Below are 26,401 nucleotides of genomic sequence, written 5' to 3' on the forward strand. Positions count from 1 at the left end.
CTTGTCATTTTTGAATGAATGCATTATGAACTTTTTATAGATTTATTTGTATAAAATGTTTACAAAATGTTCACTTAATTCATTGCATAATACAAAGAGGTGTGCAGTTGTCTTACGGTACACAGAATAAGTTGAAGTAATCATTTCTGTAGCGGTTACACTGAAGATTTTTTCTTTGTGAGACTAAAAGCCGAGGGAACATAGCATTGCAGGAGCCGTTAATAAATGACCATTTATGCTTGGCGTCAGTAGTAAAACAATACTTGAAAATAATAATAAACTGGATTATAAAAATGAAAAGCTAAGGTACAATGAAATCCTTCTCAAAATACTCCAACACTAACCGTAGAATTGGCTCACACTGGATCCTTCAGGAACAGTGGGATTGTCTTGCAGACTGTATTAGTCTTGGTTCAGCATCATGGCAGCCGTCATCTCCAAAACATAGAGACTCTGTGCACTTTTACAGTTAGATCCTACGTCTCTGGAAACCAATTAATGATCCCAGTGTGGCATTGAAAATGTCTCCTCAAAGAATGTGGGATGTACAGTAAATCTTTTGTAACTACTTTTTGTCCTCTACCAGATACCTCCATATTGAAGATATAATTCCTTTCAGGTTTGAGTGTGTTTACAGCGTAGGGTCAACTTCCTTAGCCAAAGATGTAGGCTACACAGTGCAACAAGCAGTAGAAGCTGTATGACCCTCTTTCTGAACTACCGATTTCCACCATATTTGGATGTCCAGTCCACCCTGCCGTGGACAGGCTGCACGGGCGGAGCTCTGCTCAGGAGACTCCCAGAGGTTTTCCCCAGGGCTGAGTAGCTGCTCCCCTTCATCTGAGTCCTGTCTGCCCTCCTCTTCCAGCCCTCGTAATCTGGAGGAACATGTAAGTCAGTTTGTCTCATCACCAATACATACAGTAGCTATATAGCCAGGTATCTTTTTATATGTAATGCAAGATACACTGACATCAGCTAAAAGTAAACAGGATTTCACAACTCTGGTAAGCAAAATCAAACTATACAGGAACGTTTGTTCTCTAAAAAATATCAACACAAGGACTCAAGTAAAACCGTACTAGCAACTATTAGAAAATGGTAATACCTTCATTACTCTCACTCAAAGATGAGTTGGATATGGGCTTGGGCTTCGCAGATTTCGATTTCTCTATTTTATTATCAGGAGAAGAAGAAAGATTGACTGAAAGAGTGAAGAAAAAAAAAGGGGAGAAACAGTCCCAGTGAGAGAGTTTGGATGGAAACATTGCAAGCAAGAAACTGTAGAGAGAATAGAGAAAAGGAGTAGAGGACTAAAAATAATTTGGCATGGCCACAAGAAAGCAGTTATTACAGAAAACGGAAACAGTATTTACTTAAAGACTTGATGTGCAACCTTTTGAGCCAGATAAGCGTGGACTTGGGGAGGGAGTTTATCTGATCTAAAAGAATTATTTTGTTAGACTTTGATAGATGGAACAAAATCTTACTTGTGTGCTGGCCAGCCAAAGGGGCAAGCTGGATTCTCTGTCCAACTGAGCCCACCTCTTTCTTTTGGAATGATGGGATATAACCGCCAGAGAGGTTGTATTTGGTGCTTACAAAGTTCCCTAAAAGAGGAGAAAGCCAGAAAATGGGTCTTTATTTTTCCATGTGTTACACCCTCTAGGTACCCAGACACCATTAGCTTCTAGTCAGCATCATATAAGCTGAAATAACGTGCACCATTTAAAACACAAAAAACATACAAATGAAGAACCTTCAGTAACACACACCTAATAGATGTTCTCACACATGGTCTTACTGATACAAATGATTAGCTGCTGCATATGCAACAGCTACTGAGGACCCAAACAAATAAGGCGGCTGAGTGATTGAAGTCATTCAGCTTTTTCCAGCAACTCCATCGATCTGCTTCGCCAGCAGCCACAGATGCTTATCAGTGTCATTAGTGAAAAAGCCTCATTGTTCCCTTATGAAGATGTTGTAGTGCCATTTAACATCTATTTAGCAACTGGAGTTCTTAGTTCTCTGGTTAAACTGTGTATTTGTACCCTTGTCTCCTGCAGAGCCTTTGGCAGCTGGCTTCTTTCACATGTTAATAAGTTGCTGGCTGAATACCTGAAGCTTGTTGCATCAGCCAACACACTACAGCTACAATGTTTGTATAAGAAATAGCTTTAGCATAGTCAATTATAAGTAAATGTACACCATTGCTGAAAACTGTCAAATACAACAAAACAGTTCACGTGAAGTCATCTCAACGCAATACCTTTGGAGAGATCAAGTTTCTCCAGTATTCTCTCTTTAACAACCGTTTTCTCTGGTGGGCTATCCTCAGATTTAGAAGCATTCTCTTCTAGTCCCACACCAAAAAGTAGAGTCGGAGGAGATATGCGTGGAATCAGAGAGAAAAAGAAGAAAAATAGAAATGGATGAGATAACTGAGAGAAAACTAGCATGTACATGTTAGCGCTGATGCAGTTGCATCTAAGCTAAAGGTAGCAGAAAGAGACACACAAAAAAGAAAAGTGCTTGTTCTTAGTTTGAATGAAAAATGACACTTATGAGTAATAGTTGTACCAAAACAAACTGTGTGTGTGTGTGTGTGAGCGCTGCCTGGAACAAATGAGGAGGGGGTGCAGTTGGAGGCCATTTAAGAAACACTTGATCTTACACTGACGGTCTTAATCTCATGAATAAGCAACGGAGAGGGAGAGACGAGGTGAAAGAAAGAGAGAGAAGAAGAGAGCACAGTGGGGACCCATATTGTGTGTCAGTCTACATGACAAATGATTTATAGAGGTCTCCCTTCTCGAAAGTCACAGACACTTAGGCTCACTCCTAACACTGCTTTGTCAATGGCTCCATAACTACTGATCAGGAGACATTAGCTGCGTCATTAGCATGTAGTGCCTTCATGGCACAAAGAGGATAGTGTCATATTATGTAACAGTAGGTGACACTGACAGTCGCCAGGTTTCCACTGCATTTCGAAATGCAAAAGAAGTAGGGTTACTGTCTAATTTTGTTGCCGGACATCGTGTGTTAGCTCAGTTATAGATTCTCAAAAAGATTGTAATTTTTGCTGGAAGAGTACAATGTTTTGTTGTTGTTGTTGTTGGACATTGCAAGTCTGCATATGTTCTGTAAAGTTACATATTGTACATCCACATTAGCTCCAATGTGTTATTTAAAACATGTTTGTTACATAAACATAGAAAAAGAGTGAAATATTCACTGAAAAATCAAGACACAAAAACTTGCAAATGCAACAGGATATTTGGGTTGAAAGGGCCGTATGTGCTCTGACAAATTGTTTTTTGATGCTAGTTGAATTTCTCCATTAATCAGAAGAAAAACAAAAACATAAATATCCTGGACCACAAGTCATTCAATTCCTTTTCTACATTACAGGAGCTCTACAAGCTGTTGATAGTTTGTTTTGTCAGATATGATTTCTTCAACATGTTAGTGGAATCTGGAAACCTGAGCCCTGCTCCCTGCACACTCCATCAAACCTCTTCCCACCTCGACATTACAGATCAGTCCTCACCTGCGTTGGCTCTGATGACAGATAATCCTCCTCCAATAGGAGCAAGCGGTTTATTTACAGTGTTTGAGGAGTTCTCCCACAGGTCCCGCAGCGTCATACCACTCAGCTCCTTCTCTCCAGGAGTCTGATTCTTGCCGATCAACCCTTAAAGCAACATAAATGATGTGATAATGTTGTATTTTTGTGAAACTGGCTGCTCAGGTGGCTCCAGTGGAATGCAGTTATGCCTGATTGTTTTTACTTGATATGAGGACAATGCTTGTTTTAATGACCATAATTTATTTTCATTTGCGTTACTGAAATCAATGATTTGAGTTTTGAGTTAGTGTCAGGGCACAGCATTAGTTACAGAGGCTATTTTTAAAAAATGAACTAGATCTACCAGCAGTCATGCTGGACAATAAATCTGACCTGACACAGATAAAACAAAGCATATAAATACATTCCTGTGGGAGTTTAAGAGGTGATGCAAAATCATAAAGAGAATGGAAAGATTGCTTGAATAACACTACGTTTTGGTGACTTCTTTCCAATCATTAAGATGACCTGATTGGCTGTTAGTCGTGCAGTCTTACCTGGCAAGTATCGTGACTGGCTCAGATAGTGCTGTCGCGCAGCAGATCCTGGGAGATTGGAGTCCATTTGACCAATCTTAACATTGTTGGGTAGCTTAGTGACTGTGCTGAAGGAATACAGAGGTTTCTGCTCCTTGGGCCTGAAAACAGAAACCAGTCACTGACAGTAAAGGTCTGTGCCCAAAACATTTTGAACGTGAGTCCTGCTACACCTATAAGTTGCTGTATTCACACATTTATGTAATCATTTAGACAGATTGGGCAAAAAAAAATTGCATATATACAGTAGGTGTCATTTTATTAACTATATGACAATGATAAAATGCTACTAAAACCTACTACCATCTTAAATAATGCAAGATGCATGAGAGAGCTACATTTAACACACATTTTTAGTATTCTGCAATGCACTGCTCCATTGTCAAAGCTTACATTTTTGTCAAATTGCCAATCCAGTAGGCCATCACAGCACTTACTGTGGGCGGTGTTCCTTAGGGCTCCTCTGCTCCTCTGCGTTCCCCAGGCTGGGTTTCTTGGAGTTGGAGGCGGCGGTTTCCGAGGGGTCGGATTCCTCCCAGCTGTCCGAGGTCTTGGCCACCGTCTGGCCCCAGCGACGACGGCCACTCTTCAGTACCCCCATCCCGACACCACCACCATTGCTGTTCTCGCTGCCCAGCGATGCTGCTTTCTGCAGAAGCAGACAATACAACAGGCGTCCACGCAACTTGTCACATTTAAATTGGTCAAATCTGGCAAACTAACTTAGCTCCAGCTCGGAGCTGCTTTAACTGTGCTACACATCTTACTCCTTGTAAGAGGCGTCTAACATGCAAAGTCAGGGGCCAGAAGTTCCCCTTCATGTTTTAGTATTGCGACACTTCCTGAGATAGTCTCTGCATCTGCATAATCTTAGGTGCTTTCATTCTTTCATTCTATTGAATAGCATGAAATACAATAAAGGTTGTGATTTGACACTCACTGCCTGGCAGAGGCCGGCTGGTTTACTCTCAGTTTGGGGAAGGGGGATCGGCTGAAGAGGCTGATGATGATGTTGCTGCTGTTGGTTCCTGGAGGAGGATGTGGAGGCTTTGGACTCAGAGGAAGACTGCTGGGGATCAGCCTTGGACTCCGAGACCTGGTTCTGGGCCAGCGGCCTGGCCTGGACCTTCTTGACCTCCTGGCTCTGAGGACGAGGCCCTAAGATCTGGCCTACCTGGAAGTACGGGTAACGCAGGGCCTAGACAGGGAGATCTTTGTTATTCTGCAAGCATTGTTTTCTAGCACAATCAGAACATTGTGTAACTTCCCATGAACTTAGAATAAACCAAATAAGTATAATCATTTGACACAGAAGCATGTTAGAATGATGGACATGCAGTGTATACTATATCCCATTCGGATTTCTTTTTTAAAAATGTAATTACATTTTTTTAAATGATTTTTTAAATTTAATTAAATGAATTTAAAATGAACTTGAATTATTTCCTTAGAATAGGCTAAAACTAGATGTGCCTCCTACACCTGGGAGCTTTGTAAGCACAGAATAGAAAAGCACCGTCACTCCCTCTGAAAAGGTGTTTCCTCTTCGAGGCCCACAGAGCAATCCAACTGTCTCAGTGGGCTGGGAATTATGTCTGACTATGTAATGACCATGTGATGTACATGATATGTATATCTGATGCAGGGCACACTGGCAAAGGTGGAGGGAATGAATAGTGGCTTTAGCACTACTTAAAATTACTGGGATTAGGATGCTAATACAATCTCAGTATTGGGACAACAGATAATCTGCATGCAGTGGTGAATGCTGCACTGTAATGGAAATTGCTTCTCTGGGGTATGGAGGTATGTTTTTTAGGTTTAATAAGAAATGATGTCCCAAAAGGTCCTTGGAGTCCAGATTATACTTATATATATACTTATATATATATATATATATATTTTTTTTTTTTTTTTTTTTTGCAGATCCATACTTAATACACTCCCATTTACATTGAACAGATGCGGCAAATAAAGCCTTGACTTCTGACTGTACATCCAGACCTTTAGACTCAACCTTAAGGCTCGGGTTTGCCTACCTGTACAGCAGTGGGTCTTTTTTTGGGGTCCCACTGCAGCATGTCCCTCATCAGGGCGATAGCCTCATTGCTGGCATTAGGGATGAGGGTCTTCAGGTGGGTCGGCACACATTGGGGGAAGCGAAAGTTCATAGCAGAAGCCAGTTGGTAGCCCTCTGACCAATCCGTCTACGAAGAGAAACAATCAGATGGTTATTAATTATTATATTTATTTATCAAGTGTTTACAGATTGAGTTGTGAGATTGTCTTTTGCTAATGTTTATATTTAAAATATCTCACCACTGGAAATGTTCTTTTTTACAATCCACGCCACTTTGCTAAAGTTGATTTTAAACGTCAAATGTATCATTTGCATGTCTATACAAACATATAGAAACGGCAGCCCTTGTGGTTGAGGTAAAAGACTAAGTTCCTGGCCAGGTCATACCAAAAATGGGCTCAAACATTGATTAGCAATCATAGGGAATAGTAATGGATTTGGAGAAAGCCTTTGCAATGAAGTGTTCAGCATGGAGCACACTTAAAGCCCATGTTGCAGGTTAACCACCACTGTTGATTAATAGGTACATATAGCACTGAATATGTATATCATTGTTAAAAATGTCTCCAAATAGTGTTAAAGGCCAGTTTTTGTCAGGTTTTTGGTATGCAACTCGGTGATGACGTCACGTTGGGGAGACGTGTATCAGCCTGGTACTAGAACTATGGTGAGTGACTGGGATGAGGAAGAGGTGTTTTTACTGTCAGCGAACAGCACAAGTGAAAGTCAATGTTTTATTAATATCTAGTGACAGTGATCATGTCTTTAGTTCAGATAAGTAAAGCTAAACTTATCTAGATCTAAAAATTACAAGGCATCATGCTAGCTATGTGCTAACTTGCCAGTCCCACCTGTGAAATCCCCCGATGGTTGTAAACACATAGATATGATTGATATCATGATTAGATATCTCACGTTTTGATGCTAGCCTACTAGCTCCAGTAACAACATATTTGACTGGTGTTTATTTATAACTTGGACGGGGATGCTGTTCAGCTTTTCACAAGTTTAGACAGCTAGCTAACGCTACGCCGATGTTTCGCTAACGTTAGCACAACAGCGTTAGCCTAGCCGGCTAGGTAAATATTACAACTGCCTTCTGAGTTTCCTACATCTGCGTCCACGTTGTCAACATAAGATTTGTGGCGTTAGTGCTCCTTTTGTACCATAACGATATGTTTTTTGTTAGTTCGTTAGTTAGCTACACACAAAGCTAACTGGCTATAGTTAGCCTGTACGTATGCTAGCGGACATTAGCTAACGTTGGATAGCCAGCAAGCAGCTTCGGCGAGCTAACCTCGACAGCTAACACATCCATGTGTCTCCATTTCAAAACATCACTGCAGATTGACTGCTTTTAGCAGCAGAGGTTGATTGTGGGCAACATACTGTCGCGGTTAGCTCGCCGAAACTACTGCCGATTGCCGAAGTTGCTGACTGGCTACGCAACGTTAGCTAATCCCGCTAGCACACGTACAGGCTAACTATAGCCAGTTAGCTTTGTGTGTAAGGTTTAAAAAAAACACCCATTTTGTAGGAGCGAAGCTTAATATTTCATTCAATAAAAGTATGATACAAAATGAGCACTAACGCCACATGTCGGCAGTTGTAATACCGGTATTTAACTAGCAGTCTAAGCTAACGCTGTTGCGCTAACGTTAGGAAACGTCGGCTTAGCGTTAGCTAGCTGTTTAAACTTGTGAAAAGCCGAACAGCATCACCGTCCAAGTTGCCTTTCACTTCACCCCAATATTATTATACACATAATAAAGACACATTGACTCGGTCAAGACCAAAAGCCATATTTTGCCAGATCAGTGGCAGAAACCGTGACCGGGACAGTGAACCGAGACGGGGCTTTCGCCTGTCGTCTCCCCAATGTGACGCCATGCAATGCATTGTGGGGGAAAGACAAACCGCTGTAAAATAGTACCTACTTTTTCGTGTTATATTCTGTTTTGTGATACCTAACAACATCAAATACATGAATAACAGTTTAAATGTTTATTACCAACAAGCAATTACCACAAATTCGTTGGAAAATTAAACTTGCAACATGGGCTTTAAGCTGCTTTGAACCACAGAGGGAGGAACACTTTGCCCCTGGCCTACTTACGTACTATTTATGTTTATTTTATCTAAAAACGCATAGTCATATCATTGGGGACATCAATTCATTTCACACAGTTAAAACCCTGAATAAAGGTCAATCATTTCCACCTCTCTGCATTCAGTTTCTTCTCACCTTTTTGACGGTGCCTAGGACTTGGCAGATCTTAAAGATCTCATCCACCTCACTGTTCCCAGGGAAAAGAGGTCTGAGAGTGTAGAGTTCAGCCATGATGCAGCCCACAGCCCACAGGTCGATAGGAGAGCTGTAAGTAGACGACCTGAGCAGGACCTCGGGTGCGCGGTACCTGGACAGAGAGAATATTGATTGACTGGGATGAGGAAGAGGTGTTTTTACTGTCAGTTTTTACTGTCAGTGAACAGCCGATTGCCGAAGTTGCTGACTGGCTACGCAACGTTAGCTAATCCCGCTAGCATACGTACAGGTTAACTATAGCCAGTTAGCTTTGTGTGTAATGTTTAAAAAAAAAACACCTATTTCGTAGGAGCGAAGCTTAATATTTCATTCAATAAAAGTATGATACAAAATGAGCACTAACGCCACATGTCGGCAGTTGTAATACCGGTATTTAACTAGCAGTCTCTGTAATCTTGTAGTCTTGTAATCTTGTAGTCTAACATAAAAACAGAGCATGATGCTCACACTGTGAATTTTACAGGGCTAAACTCAGAAGCGGTATAGCATACTGTAATTGATGCATAGGCTCTCCTCTGTGTTTTAGATGGCTATTGATGCCTAGACAGTACTCTCACCATCTGGTTGATACATAGTCTGTGTAGGGAGGTTTGGAGCGGATCTCTCTAGCCAGTCCAAAATCTGCTATTTTGACCAGTTCTGGACCCATGCACAGCAGATTCTCTGGCTTCATGTCTCGATGAAAGAAACCTGTAGAGAGGTTAATGTCAAGCTGAGCCACTGTGTATAGAGCAAAGTCTAAATGGCCAAAGGACGTTATTACAATCATATGCAACTATTTTATATTAGTATTTTACATTCACTGCATAATTCAGATAGCACAAGAAAGGGAAAACTGAGGAGCCTAGGAATAGGTGTATATTTGTCTTCGACAGCGGTGGCCTATGTTTGAAGGACTTTTTTTTTTTTTATTTAACCACGGCCACACGGTTTCTCTAACCGTAACCAAGCTGTTTTAATGACCTAATCTTGCTTGGACAGTACTTTAGTTGCCACATGAAAGACAATTATAGTATTAACATTCTTTGTTATATTTTGGAGAGAAAAAAGTACTCCAGTTGGCATTATTTTTCCTTTAAAAATATATTCTACCAATAAAAAGTATTTGCATATGAAGGCAATTTGTAGATACAGATGTAACGTTACATGATCTAAATTCTATAAGCATGAAGAGACAGGGGCAAAACCATAGACGGTGACTTTGTGAAATGAAAGTGATGCTGATGAAACCGGTATACCCAATGGAGCTGAAATGTTTGATGCTATTATAAGATATATATCATGGCCAAGGTCTCTTAAATGGATCCAAGCATAAACACTAGTAGGCATACAGAATGAAACAAGTATATCACATGCACTTTACATACACTGTACATACACTGTACACACTTTGTGGTGTTCTATCTGAGGGTCACACTAAAATGCAAAACATTGCACAATATACACCCAAACCAACTACTGAAACGTCACGCTACTTTTGAACAGGTAAAGGATGATAGAGTAAAGCCTCTTACCATGCTTATGTACAAAAGCCAACCCAGATATCACTTGAAACAAGATGTTCCTAATTTCATTCTCTGAGAACATCTTGTTCTCTCTAACAGCAGACCAAAGAGATAGAACAGGAAGGAAAAAATGGGTAAAAGAGAAATGAAAGAAAAGCAGTTAAAAGAGAAATCCTGAAAAGCACATGCATTCTGGATGTGTGGAAGCATGTCCTGTAAGGCGAATACAGGCTGGCTGGGAATGTTTTGTATGAATGAGTCTCTGTAAGATTTGTAAAACTTGCACACATCCATTAATTAAAGAAATGCAGACCTAATGAGACTAAAGACAAAGTTAGATGAGGCAGTTATGAAAGGTTCACAAACTACAAGATTCTGATAAATTAATCAAATTAAGGACTTGTGACATTTTTTTCATATTTCATTGCTTTATAGTTTTCTCATTATTTTGACGCAGTGTAGCTGTTCAATGAATCTTGCAGTATGCAACCACTCTCATGCACTTGCAAGGCATGAAGTGAACACAGTACACCTACCATGTTTGTGAATAAATGACAGGCCTTGTAAAATCTGAAAGCTTATGTTTCTTATCACTGATTCAGGGAACAATTTGTTTCTGTAAACATAAAATTGATAGAATGAGCCTGCTGATGTAAGCATAAAACATTCTATAAAATGTGTCTTTGTATACACACACACACACACACACACACACACACACACACACACACACACACACACACACACACACACACACACACACACACACAGGTCAAATATGCTAAAACACAAAGCACACATGGAAATATGCATTTAACCTCTAAAAACATCAGGCGCTTCCTTGACTTCCTTGTCTGCTTTTTGCCTTTCACAGGCGTACAGGTGTGTGTACGTCCAGTGTACACCTGGGGTTTCTAAACTAGCAAAAGCATCAGGGCTTTCCCTAGGGAAGGTGTTTGTCTGGTGACAGCTTTTACAGAGCCCTAATGCACGACTAAGTGCGAACCTTTGAGAGCACGTTGTATTGACAAAAATATAAAATGTTCCACTGGAAACCATTGGATCCCATGAGATCCTTTAACTTGCATCGCATCCATGTTAATAAGCGTCTAAACCTTTTTCTTGGCAAATTGGCCCTGTTAGGCTTGTGATGCAGAGGGGGATGCTGGCATTTGGCAAACTCTGTGTTAGGGCAATGATGTCAAACTAGACCACTGTGTTATACACCTCGTACATACATTTGCATTGTAAGGTGTGGTATTTCTCATCTTACCTGTCCTTCATAAGCTGGTAGAGGTTCTCCTTCATATACTCAAAGACAAAGTAGAGGTGGTCGTTCTCTCTGATTACCTCCTTCAGTTTCACCACGTTCGCATGGTTGAGCTTCTTTAGTGACTGGTGTGTGACAAATCATGGAAAAAAGGTAAGGATAAAGACACTTATTTAATCACACAGATTTGCTCTACAAAGGCATTAATCGTTTGCGATTGTGAATCAGGTAATGCCAGAGAGAAGGAATACTGTCAGGTAAGGCAGCTACTAGAAGTTGAACCTTCAGTCGGTAAAAGGTACATTGTAAGGTGCACAATGAAGAGACTGCAGAATGTTCCAGTGTGTGACATTTTAAAACATGAGTTACATAGTTGATTTGCATTTTTATAGATGCAGAGGTACACAAAGAAAGCCTTTCAGGCAACTGGAACTGGCAACACCATTCAAGGAGTGTTGTGCATTATTGTTAAAATCACTTAGCATTATCTTCCCATGAAAAAATTAAATATATTTCCATCTCTGGAAGTACTGCTGGCTCATAACTGGCCCAAAGTATCACCATTCTTACCTTCACCTCTCTTAGGTTCATACATTCTTCCCATGAATAAAACTTCCTCTTCATCCTGGGAAAGAAAGGCAAAACCCGTAGTTAGTTTAGAGTACAGATCAGATATACATGGACTAAAGAAGGCCATACAAATTAGGCCCAACATACAGTAGAGTCACTACCTTTACAAATTCCCTTTGTTTGTCTCAATCAATAATTCAGCGTTTTGACAGTGTCTCTAATTACAGCTCATTTCATTTCAAGAACAAAACTAGCAAAAGCCATAAACTGTAAACTAAATTGATATTCTAACCTGTATCGGCTTTAACAGTGTGTTATTTTCTCGACTTGAATGAATGTATTTATTAATGTAATAAGTTGTCGGTTTTATCGCAGTACGTGTTGCTACGTACATTAAAACCACACAGCAGCAGGTATACGGGACACCTTTATGATAGCTTATCTTCTCTGATCAACATTACGAATTATGTACGTATCTTCTTCTCCTCTTTGGGCACCTGCCAGTTTTCGATCGTCACTTCCACAATATCAGCAACCTGACACACTCCCTCTACTTTCACTCCCTTTCACCGTCACCACATGTATTGTCTTGCATGGTAACCAAATGATCAAACAGTGGACGCATCTCCGCGGTTTCTCATCTATTATTGAATCCTGCTGCCATGCTGCTGAAACAAAGGCATGTCAGCTAGTTTGTTTGGCCTGGTGATAGCAGGAAACCAGTAGTCCTAAACTTGACTTAGAATTTCTTATGATATGATGTTCACTGAATTGTATAACTTCACTATTGTGTAAAGAAGCCTTTAAAACTAAAGGGGAGGGTGGTTGTAGGTCAGTCCGTGGGGAGTTGGGTTGGGAACCGGAGGGGCGCCGGTTCAAGTCCCCGTACGGACCGCACCAAAAATATGGAGCGTGGATTGGTAGCTGGAGAGGTGCCAGGTTACCTCCTGGGCACTACCAAGGTGCCCTTGAGCAAGGCACCGAACCCCCAACTGCTCGGGACGCTCCTCAATGGAGCAGCCCCCTTACTCTGACATTTCAGGCCTGTGTTTAATGTGTGCAACTAACAGAGTGAAAATTGTGAATTTACCCTCGCGGGATAAATAAAGGCAGAAGAAGACACATTTAAACTATATCACAGTATCAAAATAACCAACCAAACTCTCTCTCAATATTGATATATAGTTATGCTCTAACAAAGAGAGACAATATTTCAATTTCATAAATGCTCAACATCCTGACCTCTTGATAGCCACCAATTCTCCTGACTCGTTGCTTCTCCCCATCAGCACGCTGCCGTAGGTGCCATCCCCCAGCTGCCTCAGGGTGGTGTAGCGATTCATCATCTCTCAAGACGGTTTCATCAGCTTGTTAACTTTCCTGCTGCGTAAAAACAAGTTGAGGAAACACAGTGCAGACGCATTGATCAAATGTCTCTTCTCCAGAAGAGTTCAATTGTTCCTTTACCAGGAGGAAGGAGTTTCACTTGGCCAAAATGTCACAATGCTCACCGATTCTTGAAGTTCCAAACTCATCTTGCAGTAACTGATCCGTTGTTAGAAAGGTTGGATCCCAGGGATATACAGTAGATCAGCCAAAAGTCCACACCGTGCCTTTGCGATCCTTCAGTGACAGTAAAGACATAAAAATCAGCTGCAGCAGATACACACCAATCAACTACACATACATAAAAATCGCAGGTAGAAGCTTCACCCACTCCTGGAAATATTTTATGAGATCTGAGGACAAAGAAAAGCGAGGAACATTCTTGTTTTTCCTTCAGTGAGGAGGATTAGGTGTGTGTCTCACTAGTAGGAGGCTCCAACATGGCCACCCAGGGGAGATGACAAAGCCAGCCCTAGGCAGATTAGGCCAACGGGGATGTAAATAGGATGTTACATCACTATCATGCTTACCGGCATCCACTACCTTTCCCAAGCCCCTGCCTGGCAAGAGGATTGGATTGACGCCACAGGCCTCAGTGATCACACTGTTATGTTGGATATTCATCCTTTGATGACCGAAAAACAGACTTGGTTGTTGTTGTCAGACTCTAGTGACACTAATATACTTTATTTATCTAGAAAATGCATAGCTGTCCACTTTTTTGTTTTAGGTTGCACCATGATTCCATTAACATGTCCCTTGTTTCAATGCAATTGTATCAAAAGCCCATACTGTGTATTCTCACATTGGCCTACTGTCTAATACCTTAGAGACAATAAGGTTAATTGAGTAGCCTCCCTTGAAGCCTTTTAAGCTGTGTTCATCATTGAGCATTGAGGATCCATGCTGGGTTGTCTGGTAGGTGTTTAGTTTCTCAAATAGAAGACCCATGTATGTATTCCTGAACTTAACATCCTGCACTAATCCATAGAGCCTCTTTTTTTCTTTCTTTATTAAAGTTATATAGTTAGGTGTATATAAAAGTGGAGTTTTGACCAAAGAGCTGCAAGAAAACGGTTCCTTTCTTCATCAACTCACATAACGTTTCTCTGGAACAACAAGGCAATCACGACAGGTGGTGCTGGTTAAACAGCAGTCAACCTGTGTGTGTAACTGTAAGACTGGACTGAAAAACAACATGCATAGCCTGACATAATACGGGTAATGAAATGTAAAGGAGACCCCGGTATTTTTTAGCTAAACAAAGGTTAATGGATATATTGGTTGCAGACCAGTGCATACACACAATGATTTGAATTCCATTTGTCAGCTCTTTTCAGGAAACTTAAAGTAAAGTGTGTTAGAACCTGTCTCCTCACTGACCTGCTGTATTTAAGTTAAAGGAAATACAGTTGCAGGTAAGCCAAGGCCAGCTAAACAAAATAAGATTAGTGTTTATTTCATTGAATGGGGCCGGGAACTCCCATCCAAAGAGAATGTCCTAACTGGATTTAGTACTATGACTCCTGGTAATCGTTAAACAAATAAATCCTCGGTGCAATTAACAACATGTAAATGTTTAAAGATTTGTCATAATTTTTGCATGCTGTATATTGACTTCTCCATTTGTCCCTTTTCCCACTGCAAAGTAGAAATGATTCCTCTAAACAAAACCCTGCTTGATGTCCCACTCAACCTGAAACGATAAGCACTAGGACGAGTCAAGTCGAGGACTGCTGGCCTGCATTCAGCTCTCACATATGGCACATATGTTGTGGAGGGAATTAAAGGGAATTAGGATGTAGCCTATCCAGGCCACGTGACGTTAGGGAAGCTATTCAAGGTCAATTATATCGTGGACACCAACCTGACTAGTAGAAAAAGAAACAGAGTAGCCTATGTTACATCATAACCTGTAAATGTAATTACTGGGTAAAATAAATGTATAACGCTTAGTGAATATCTTTTCATAACGTTAACTACATTCAACGTAACACGCAGCAGTTATAGACGTTAACGTATTAACCTTAACCTAACTCTAAGAAATTTAACAGTTTGGATGAACTAACGTTATCTAAACCTCTGTCAAATAGACAGTGTAGCTTTTCAGAAACAAGATCAAAACTAGAGAAACATTTGTTGATGTCAGGATGCCAGTTCAGCTCTTCAAACATCTTTGTTCAGACCTATTCCTCTGTTTCGCTTTTTTTTTTTTTTTTAAATTCGTTCTCTTATAGTTTTAAACTCACCATTTAGGGGGCGTAGCTCCTTTCCTTGACCGTTGTCTGGGCCTGCTGATAGCACGACGTTTCCTTAGATAAAACCCACGGAGTAGCCTAGACCATGGCCCATACCCTGCTCCGATAGGGTGTGTGTGTGTGTGTGTGTGTGTGTGTGTGTGTGTGTGTGTGTGTGTGTGTGTGTGTGTGCGCGCGCGCGCGCGCGTGACTGCTCCCCATGGAAACGTACACACAAACGCAAAGCTTGTTGCCCGTTGCCAGGTGACGAGTGGGGCGTGCGGGCGCATTGATTTGTGGGACTGCGGAAATGTAACAACAATGACAACATATCAACCCAACCCCTCGTAATCATCCATGATATCAACATGCCTTCACGCTTCTTTTAATAGGCTACACCCATGCTTCAATAGTTGAAAATGTCAGTATTCCATGTAGTAGTTTTGCGCAGTCCCTAAATTATTTAAAAAAAACATCGTCCAATCCCTAACAGAGTTACATTTGAACTACTCAAAGCGAAAACCGTGCTACAGGTGAGACGTTTTTTATTATAAACCCATATATTTACGCAGCAAGCTTCATACCCCCAAATGACAAAGATACATTTGTTCCAAAACCATATCCTAGCTGCTTAAACTGAGACATGTCTGTGTCCCTAGTTTTCCAGTGCATTCGCAACCCAAATGTTTGAGTGTGAGCTCTTTACTACCCAATGAGTGTTTACACCTCTCTGGCTCTGCATATAGTGGCAATGCAAGTGTTGTACCAATAGATGGAGCTGTCGGGCTGTTCTTTTTTCTTCATATCGGCCCATATAGAGTTGTGAAGACACAACTTCAAAAATGTCAATTGACTATTTAAATTGGCCTATGTTTTTTTATGTAGATCAGTAGCCTAATAATCAGACCAAGTCTATAGGCCTATACCATTTCCAACAGGACTATTAAAAGTAGCCTAATAAACCCATGAATAGAATAAAATATCTATAGACTATACTAAGCATCAACACCTGAACACACACACACACACACACACACACACACACACACACACACACACACACACACACACACACACACACACACACACACACACATGTTTTTATGTCAGCCCTGATGTAGAAGAAACAAAGTAAGATGTCATGCCCATCACCTCGGCGGTCAAAGATGATTTGCTTCATGTGCATTCATCCCTGCAGCCTGCGCGTCATAGGTTGCTGACTATAAACCACTTAAGCCTACAATAAGATACCTTTCTCATCTGTCGCTTGTAGGCTACGTGTGTCCAGGGGGGTGGTCTTTACACACACATGAAGCAGGTAAAGCCAATAAGCAGGCAGGAGAAGAGGGGATAGCAAGTGGAATTGCGCACTAAGAGGATTACCCCTGTCGTTAGTCACCCGCTGGGTCTTGTCAACGGATGCCCGGTTCGCCGGTTGGAAAACAACGCACCGGGACGCCATGCCATACTCGACCTGGTGCGAGTCGGAGGGCGTTTTGAACCTGTGGTGTGCATGTAGATTAACTGTGGCATTGCAAGATGGTCCATGGTAGTTTTTACCTGTTGGGCGCGCACAGGAATCCGTCACCGGGATTGCATCTGCACCGAAGAGCGGTTTCCTGAAGGAGGGGGTTGGTTGACAGGCTGTTTCTGACATGAAGACCCGGCCTGAAGGGATCGGCAATGTCAATGCCGACTGGATGGGTTCGCTCCCCTCCAAGCTCAGCGCCATGCCCCTCAAACACCTCGCCGTGCCAGGTGGGCCTGTCGTGCGTAAAGATGTTTGGTTTCTCCTCTGCGTCTACTCATCTGTCCATCACACCTGTATTTATACCACTGTACACTTTGCAAAGATAACAACAAAGCTACAAGTCTGAGAGGAATGTGATTTGTTCATTTTTGCTTTTCGATTTCCATTTCTCATCATCATCATCATCATCATTATCATCTCTCTTCCAGGATCTCATGATTCTTTTACCTTCTGGGTGGATGTGCATGCTCCTGTTGGACCCGACCAGAAGGCATATGTGAAGTACCTCGCCACCATGTTCAGCGTCTTAGCCAAGAAAGTCATGGTGAAGTGGTCCATGACCCAGGTACTGAGTTCAGCCTACAAACCTAACCATCTGTGGAGCCAAGCGGCTTGCCGATAACATGAAATGATCTATCTTTGGCAGATTTTGGGCATTTTACAGCGTAACAGATGTTTTGTGTAATATAATGTCTGTATTCCTAGAATCTGACATTTAAAGAGCAGCTGGATGCAGGAATACGCTACTTTGATCTCCGGGTCTCCTCCAAACCAGGCGAGTCTGGAAATGAGATTTACTTTATCCATGGCCTGTTTGGCCACAAGGTGAGCAGTGGAGTACATATTTACTGACTTATTTAAATGCTTCATCATAGGGCTACTGCGCCTACCTCCCTGTTTCTTCGTATTGTGATTAAATATGTTTTAAGTAATCTGTCACAGTCCAGTATTATCCGTCAATGTTTTCTTTCTAGATCAGATGTCTCCAATCCTGGAATGATCAGTGATTTGTCCTTTATTTTGTCTTCTATAACAGCACAAATAGTGAATGTTTTCTGCTAGTGATGTGTTCTAGTTTCCAGCTGATGGTATTAGTAGTGGGATGGCGATGGCCTTGAACAGGGATTAAAGGTTGCAGCAAATTACCTCTAACCTTTCACTCTGTTCTCCCCCTCAGGTGAGCGATGGCTTGTTAGAAATCAACTCCTTCTTAAGCAGACACAGGAAAGAGGTGAGAAGCACTTTTAATACTTTGCACAGATACATACGCATGACCAAAGACCAGTGACGGACTAGGATCAAAAAACGGCCCTGGCATTTGCAACACAACAGCACCATTGTTGTCAATAACCTAGCTTGAAAATTAGTAACTCTGCCTTCCGATTGAATCTTTCCACACACCTGGCCGCTGTACAATCTTGAATATTTGTGGGTGCATGCATAAAATAACTTATCAGAATAACCAAAAACAAATTATCAGTAGAGGCCCTTCTGGCATTTGCCCAAATTCCAGACGGCCAGTCCGTCACTGCCAAAGACGGCTAGAGTTTGCCTACTAACTGATTGATTTTTACGTTTGTTTGATGTAGATAGTGTTTCTAGACTTTAACCACTACTATGCAATGGATCTAGAGCATCATGTGTACCTCATCAGCATGCTCCAGGAAGTGTTTGGCAGCAAGCTTTGCAACAACTGTGCAGTGGAGGGCATCACTCTGGACTACCTCTGGCAGAAGAAATACCAGGTGAGATCAGAATGCATCAATGAAAGGGATCTCGGATCATTTAAAGCTCGTGTACATTAACAAGTCAAAGCGGCATGGGTGTGTTGTTTTTGGATGTGTGTGTTTATTGGACTTAACCCCTGTGGTCAGGTAATCCCTGCCACCTATGGCTCCCCTTGACAGGAATTAGTGGTGAGCGTCATGCCATCAACACTTGTTTCATCCAACCCGCCCTCCTTCTTTCATTGTACTTCACACTCTCTTTTCATTTCTCTTTGTCTTTTTTGGGCTTTCCTTTTATTATATTAATTTAATGTCCTTGTCTCACACTGTCTTGATTTTCCTCTTTCCTTACCCTGTTTTTTTTAAGTATCTGCACATACCTACATGTGGAAATGAGCAGCTTCACATACACACGCATCTGTGTGGGCTTCCTGTTTTAGGTGCGATTCATTATATGTCTGCAATGGTTTAATGTGCATGTCTCATTCAGAAACTATCCGTTTAACTCCTGCTCATATGACCCTAATCTGTGACTGGCTTAGTTGGCAAAGGAGAGAGAGAGAGAGAGAGAGAGAGAGAGAGAGAGAGAGAGAGAGAGAGAGAGGCGGTAGTGGAGCAGAGATTTGCACAATTACCTATCTTGTTATAAGTGTCTTTGAAAAAGTCCAAGACACATCGATGTATTGACCATATGCTAACCTCTGGACTCAAAGTGACTCATGCATGACGCTGAATATGTGTAACGTACAAAGCATCCCTGTTCTCTGTACTATTTAGAGCATGGACAACGTGTATCTGTGATATGATAATGCATGACCCAAATGCTGGATAATCAACAGGCTCTCACAGCTATCCTCACTCATTCGAGCATGCGTGCACTTGATGAACATGTGTTGCTGGGAGTCCATCTGCAGATGATTGAATTAACCTACCGAAAGACAAGGGTTGCCTAAATGTGTTTATTTAAACAAGGATTGCTATCACAACACCCGACTAGTTCTGTCATTATCCATCCATCCATCCATCCATCCATCCGTCTTCGTCCGCTTATCCGGGGTCGGGGCACAGGGGCAGCAGCACCAGCAGGGGACCCCAAACTTCCCTTTCCCGAGCCACATTAACCAGCTGTCATTATTTCACTGTTAAATCCCTTTGGTAAAGATTGGAGTCATGTCTGTTTTTATGATTTTAAACACAACTGTCACACCTACGTTAGTGGGATATTGTTGTAAATTATGTGTAGATGCAAGAAAGTTAAAATAAATTCCCGGTGCCTGGGTGGCTAACCTGGTAGAGCCTGCGCCCATATACAGAGGCTCAGTCCTCGAGGCAGCGGTCGCAGGTTTGGTTCCGACCTGCGGCCTTTTGCTGCGTGTCATTCCCCTTCTCTCTCTGTAGAGAGAGTCATGGTTTTCATTATTTTGGGTAAAATAGTCAGTAGCAATCTAAAACACTATTCAACTGAATTCATAATTTTATATTTTCTTTGGTATGTTTGTCATATACAGATATGCAATGATGATTGCTTGGGCAATGTGTATGTTGATGTTGTCTAATGTCAAGTCTTTTTTTGATCACGTAACAAGACGATATATGGTAGCTAGTTTAGGCGCAAAATCGGTCAAGACTGCCAAGCTGAGCACATCTGCAAGCCAAGCTGAGCAGTCATGCCTTTCAAACATAAAAGCGCCAGTAACTAGCGTGCACTGAGGCCCGTCATTACTACCTCACGCCACTGAACATGAGACTATCTGAGTGTTTCTGTTGTACCCCGTCTGTGCAGTGTTTTAAACGCATCTACTCAATGTCTTTCATTTGCTTTTCTCCTCAGGTGATTGTGTTCTACCATCATCCATCAGCTCAGGACATCCCTGCCATGTGGCCTGGCAACAAGATCCCTGCTCCCTGGGCAAACACCACCGAACCCAAAAAGCTCACACAGGTCAGAAAACAGCATTGATAAGTACTCACCAGCATGAAGGCCCCATTCATACATTTTTAAGTGGAAAAGACGTACAGATTACAGAATTTTCTAAAGAAATCCATAGTTTAGACATCAATTACACTGGCTACGTCCCCAAATCTCTCACATCAAGGTAATTAGATTAGATTTGTTTGTTTGACATTCTCCTGTCTAGTTCCTGGAAACTACACTGAGGGACAGAGCCAAGGAGGGCTCCTTCCACGTGTCTCAGGCCATCCTCACACCCAGGGTTAACACCGTGGCCAAGGGCCTGATCTGGGGGCTGCGCAACTACCTGGTGGAGAGGTCAGTGACTAAGTTCGGGTGTTTTTAGAACGTTGTGACTGAGGGAGGTGTGGTGGAGTATTGTAGATGTGTGGATATGCATTATGCAAACCTGACTGGTAGTTTCAGTACATACATTTGTACATGTAACTTGCTTTCAAACACGTGTCTAAGAGTTAGGTGTCCAGCCCAAGTGTTTGAGCGTGTATGTGCTCATGCATCTTTGAACCTTGTCCCCTTCTCTTATGCTCAACTCCATTTTAGTTCTTAAGTCTGTGGCCACTAGAGGGCAGTACAGCAAATGCTACAAACATCTACAACAAAGAGGATTGTCATCTTTGCACATACTGTATCAACCAGAGCAAACTAAATACTAAAGTAACAACAGAATTATGCTTAACCCTCCTGTTGTCCTCGGGTCAAATTTGACCCATTTTCAAAGTTTTTTATATGAGACATTTGGGTTTCTTTCAACCTAATTTCCCAAAAATGGCATGGATGGCTCCATACAACGCTCTTCGCAGGTAAAATAAATGATCAGTTCACTACTTTCATGAATGTTGAGTGTTTTATTCAATTTTATAGCATTTGAAAAAAAACAATTGAAATGGTTTTAAAACAGTTTGTCAGTCAAAATGATTCATAATTTCAGCTCTTTAACTCAAAAGTTAGATATAATTTCATATAAATAAAAATGTATTGGCCATTATTTCCACAAAAAGAAGAGTGTTAAAACTAGTGGTAATAACTTGGTGTTAGTGGTGAAAAAAAGCCACAAAAACATTTTTTTTTAAGCGCCAAAAAAAGTGTTAATTTTTGATCCGGGAGGATAACAAGTTGCATGGTCGACAGGAGACAACACAAGGGTCAGTATGTAAATAGATACAGATGACTGTATGTCATTTCTTCCTTTTGTTACTTTTTTACCTCCACTTTTACTTTTACACAGCTCAAACACTGTTGTGTCACATTTAACAATTTGATGTTAACCTATTTTTGAGGTGAGATACAGTAGAATTAAGACCAACATAGATACGGTCATATAAAAAAACAGCTTCATCAACATTTGTTATTATTTATTTTTTATTTCATTTTTCATTGGACAAATTAATGAAATAAAAACCAACAGCATCTGCCTTTGGCTGCAGATTTGTGGTGCTGTGTGTTCACATTGTACTGCGATGCACCATCCAGACAACAATATGATTTCCTGAAGAAGCGTCTTTCCATTAGCTGAGCTATTTTTGTAATACTTGACTGTGATTGGCACCGATATTTCGGAACTATAAGACCAGTGATGCGACTGGCTGAGAGTTTATCTATTACTCACCACACCCTACAATGGAGGATATAGCGTAGAAGCAAAACCAGAGTGGACATTTCATCTACTTAAAACAAATTGACTACCTCTGTAAAAAGTCTGCATCTTTAAGTTTGGCTTCTCTGTTAGAATATTCTGTCCCTTCACTGATTTATTTCACTAAGGATAAGCTATAATCCTCTTTATCCATTTCCAAACTATAGGGGATCAAACACAAACACATGTCATCTCTCAGATAAGAGATCTTATTTCCTAAGCAAGGACTAAATTATTTGCTCAAACTTTAGTCATCCAGGTCGTTGAGCCTAAGCTTTAAGTGGAAATGACAGCGGAAATCCAGACTTAGAGAGTACATACCCACCATACCCTTAAAAGTGAGAGAAACAGCCTCTGATGCTGGGGTATGAAACTCCTGAACGGACTCTCTGTCGAGACAGGAGGTGGCCTAATTTTGCACTTCCGAGGAAATGGGATTGTTTATCACCGCTAGATAAACATTTGGACTTCCTGGTTTTGTTCTGCTGGTGGCTCAAACACGGGAGAATTTCAGGGTGTTGGAAGTCATACAGCTACAGAGTCATGGCGTGTGTGTGTGTGTGTGTGTGTGTGTGTGTGTGTGTGTGTGTGCCAAGAACCAAAACAGAAAGTGTTTGAATGCAGAGCTTTTACTGGCAGACAGACACAAACATCACTCCCTTGTCTTCATTTCCATCAGGTTCATTTTTCTCCCTCGTCATGACACTGTATCCTAAAACCTTATCAACAGCGTTTCATGAAATTTGGTGGACAGACAGAGATTCAGCCAAGGAACCACAGATTAGCGTTTGGCAAGGTTATAGCCATAACTACAAACCTAACAGAGACAGAAACTTGGCTTGTGTCAAGGAATCAGTTTGAATTGAAATTCAAGTGACAGAAAAGGGGGTCAGTTGTTTGCCTTCTAATACAAACGTTCTTCTTTTGCGGCTCTAGAAACCTGCCGACCATCATGTCCTGGGTTGAGGCTCAGAGGCCGGGGAAGGACGGGGTCAACATCATCACTTCTGACTTTGTGGAGCTCACTGACTTTGCCAACATTGTCATCAAACTCAACAACCTGCTGTTGTCTGAACAGGACCGCAAACAAAGATGACACACGTTTGCACAACAGGCCAAATGTGTGCTGACCCGCGGTGTGGTGCAAGTCGGAGGGCAGATTCTTCCACCATTGTTGGATAATAGTTCTTACATAACGCCAGAGTCCCTATGAAGTTAGTTTTAATAATATTGTATTTTATTGCGTTAGTGACTTCAACAAGGACGGTTTATCATTAGCAAGAAATTAGCTATTTCTTTAGCTGACTGTTGCATTGTCTTGCTTAAGGACTAGTAAAGCAGTAAAGGGATACTGTAAGAGCCCAGTTAATTGCGCTTGAATAACATCAAACCTTTCAACCTTTTGAACCATTTTGAATGTCACAGTTTTTATTGCAGCTGGCTCTCTCAGCCCCAATATCATGCACACGTCCAAAAGAGGGGAGGAAGCTGGAGTTTTACCACCATCAAAAGGTCGACCAAACTTGTCATACCACCGCTTTGGCTTCATTTCTGGATTCAAATAGCTATATTCCCTTTTGCTGGAAAAGCTGGCAATATACCACATTGTAGTGTCTTATGGCCATGCAGCACAGGTCACCATGCAGAAACAGACTCACAGCTACCTGTGACCTGGACAATGATTATATGAATCAAGGATTTCAACATGGTTTCAACATCTCAAATATTATGCTGTGTTCACACCAAATGCAAAGCGAATTTACGCCTTGCGTTACTGGCGCGAGTTTGACCTTGGGATTATTTGTGTGTATTCCAATTATTCGTGCAAAACGTGCCAAAGAGAAGGAAGAGCTCCATATAGAGATACCAACAATGTTGCTGTCAACCATTTCTCTCCAACATCAGCCATGGCCAAAATAACCACTATTGCTGCTTTGCAGCCCACCTGTTGTTGAAGTCCCGGATACATCGGAAAACCAAACGCTGTCATGTCTTGGTTCATAACATCACAAGTAACCGGTGGGGCAGAGCAGATGTAAGTTTATACGATTTGGTCGCGTATTGGGCATAAACCGTAATTTGCGTCACTGAATCACCCAGCGCAAATTTGCATTTAATCGCATCTTTGCGTTTAATCGCATCTTTGCATTTAATCGCATCTTTGCACTCAGTTTGTAGGCTATGTAATCACGCCACACCAAAAATTCACTTTGTGTTTGGTGTTAACAGAATTACTATAGTTGTCCTTTTTTTTCTGTTCACGTCACAAATTTTTTTTTATTAAGGTGAAAGCCAAGATCCTATATTGCATAATTGTTTTGCTTTTTTGAAATACTGTATTTAGGTGTTTAAGGTATTGTCTGCATCGGAACATAAGGTATTGGAATGAAAAGCAATCGCGACAAATATTTAATGATACTTTTACTGTAATAATTTACAGCATTATGTTAAATAATTGCCAACGAAAATGTTTGACATGATGGCAGTGGAATTTGTTGCGATGGCATTAATAATTCACTTGGCCAGTGATCTAAAGTTGGGTTTTTAACTATGCACTTTGTGTTTTTTCCAATAATGGACGTACTGGGGAAAATACAGGCTGCATTTTAGTGAGTATTTTTGTTTGTATGTTAAAAACTGCCATGACACTTTGCTAACTCTGTCTAAGTACATATCGCTGGGCTGTAAAGTTTAGCACCTTTAGGGGGGAATTGCAGAGGGAAAGCCATATATGTGTGAAACTTGTGCCACAATGCTCATAAAATACATCAACCAATGCATATACAAAGCTACAAATGTTTATGATTATAGTATTTTTTCTCAGTATTTTTTTCACTTCTTTTTTTCTTTTTTCACTAGGTAAATGCACAGAAGAGCTTTTACAGCATATGTTAGGTCTGCATCGGACTCCATAAAACTGACCTTGTATGCTACATATGGAAATAGCAAGGGGGAAAAATGTCTGACCAACATATTGTAGTATATTAAATTTGTGTGTGTGTGCGTGCACGCGTGTGTGCGCTCTGTGGGCCCAGTGATTACTATGCATGACATGGGCAGTACTGCAGTGACAGTCGTCCTGCATTCCTGTGGTTAGAGTAGGGAATGAGAGGAGGAGAGAGAGACTGCAGAAGAAGACGCAACGTGATTTACAAAGCAGAGAAGAAAGTAAGAAAAAGTTCAGCTGGAATCATAGAAAAATGGAGAACGCGGAGAGAGATATCTGAACAGCTGTTTTTTGTTTTTCCTTGAGCAGCAGCAGCAGCATCTAACAGGAAAGTCAAATGTTTTCTTTTCATATCAACTCTCCCCTTCTTTTTTGTCACTGCCTGACTCTCTTGTGTGAAATTGTCTGTCCTGTCCAGGCCACATTGTTGACATGGTTGAGTGTGGTCAGCAAGCGCCGCAGGGCTCACACACACCAACACACACGGTCACATGCTGCAGGCACTTAAATTGTGGAGCAATTACACATACCACAGCAGGCAAGTGGGAGAGCGGAGAGCAGCAGCTCCAACTGATGGAGAGCATTCCTTTGTTGTTTGGATTGTTGGTCCTCTTTGGTCCCCCCCCCCCTCTCTCTCTCTCTTTCTCCTCTGTATCCCACTGGATTCCCAGGTTTCAAAGGAGTAGAGGACGACAACTCAAGATCATCCAGGTGTTAATAAAGTTCAAAGTGATAGTGCATTAGTGCTCGTGTGCATGTGTTTGCCAACCAAGATTCTGTTGTTCTGCAAACAGTCGTTTGGTGCAAACATTGACACACATCTTCCAAAAACTATTTTTGGTCCTGTTGGTCACCACAATCCTGTCATGTCATTTCTCTCTCCCTAAATTCAACACTTCAGTGCCCTCCAGATTAGGGGTATTACTTATGTCACAATACGATATTATTGCAATTTTAAACATTTTTGCGATATTCTGCGATATATTGCAATTTATTACCTTTTTTTTCCAACTTCAAATTTTTCCCAATTTCAAATTATGTCCCCAA

The 26,401-nt window shown here is 41.3% G+C and overlaps 2 protein-coding genes across 6 annotated transcripts; one reads left to right on the forward strand and one right to left on the reverse strand.

Annotated features, from left to right (window-relative positions):
• Positions 1–28: 28 nt before the first annotated feature.
• mak (male germ cell-associated kinase) lies at positions 29–15,680 on the reverse strand. 4 transcript variants are annotated; one of them, XM_028569487.1, is made up of 16 exons: positions 15,557–15,680; positions 13,433–13,544; positions 13,164–13,301; positions 11,922–11,976; positions 11,355–11,476; positions 10,618–10,697; positions 9,134–9,266; positions 8,496–8,667; positions 6,210–6,377; positions 5,111–5,368; positions 4,608–4,819; positions 4,132–4,271; positions 3,557–3,700; positions 2,273–2,359; positions 1,491–1,610; positions 29–878 (listed from the first exon to the last, which is right to left on the reverse strand). In XM_028569487.1, exons 3-16 carry the CDS (start codon positions 13,265–13,267, stop codon positions 718–720), a joined length of 1,956 nt encoding a protein of 651 aa, XP_028425288.1. In that variant the 5' UTR covers positions 13,268–13,301; positions 13,433–13,544; positions 15,557–15,680; the 3' UTR covers positions 29–717. The 4 variants fall into 4 exon arrangements, with proteins under 4 accessions (XP_028425288.1, XP_028425287.1, XP_028425289.1 ...); XM_028569486.1 differs by having other exon boundaries at positions 13,164–13,304; XM_028569488.1 differs by lacking the exon at positions 2,273–2,359 and having other exon boundaries at positions 13,164–13,304.
• A 213-nt stretch (positions 15,681–15,893) lies between these two features.
• On the forward strand, positions 15,894–25,185 carry plcxd2 (phosphatidylinositol-specific phospholipase C, X domain containing 2). 2 transcript variants are annotated; one of them, XM_028569659.1, is made up of 8 exons: positions 15,894–16,077; positions 17,504–17,640; positions 17,781–17,900; positions 18,253–18,306; positions 18,665–18,820; positions 20,634–20,744; positions 20,941–21,071; positions 23,344–25,185. In XM_028569659.1, the coding sequence occupies exons 2-8, from the start codon at positions 17,590–17,592 to the stop codon at positions 23,501–23,503; spliced, it is 783 nt and encodes a 260-aa protein (XP_028425460.1). In that variant the 5' UTR covers positions 15,894–16,077; positions 17,504–17,589; the 3' UTR covers positions 23,504–25,185. The 2 variants fall into 2 exon arrangements, with proteins under 2 accessions (XP_028425460.1, XP_028425459.1); XM_028569658.1 differs by lacking the exon at positions 15,894–16,077 and adding an exon at positions 17,161–17,302.
• The last annotated feature ends 1,216 nt before the right edge of the window (positions 25,186–26,401 follow it).

Source organism: Perca flavescens, chromosome 22 (assembly GCF_004354835.1).
Source record: "Perca flavescens isolate YP-PL-M2 chromosome 22, PFLA_1.0, whole genome shotgun sequence".
Classification (NCBI taxonomy): Eukaryota; Metazoa; Chordata; class Actinopteri; order Perciformes; family Percidae; genus Perca; species Perca flavescens.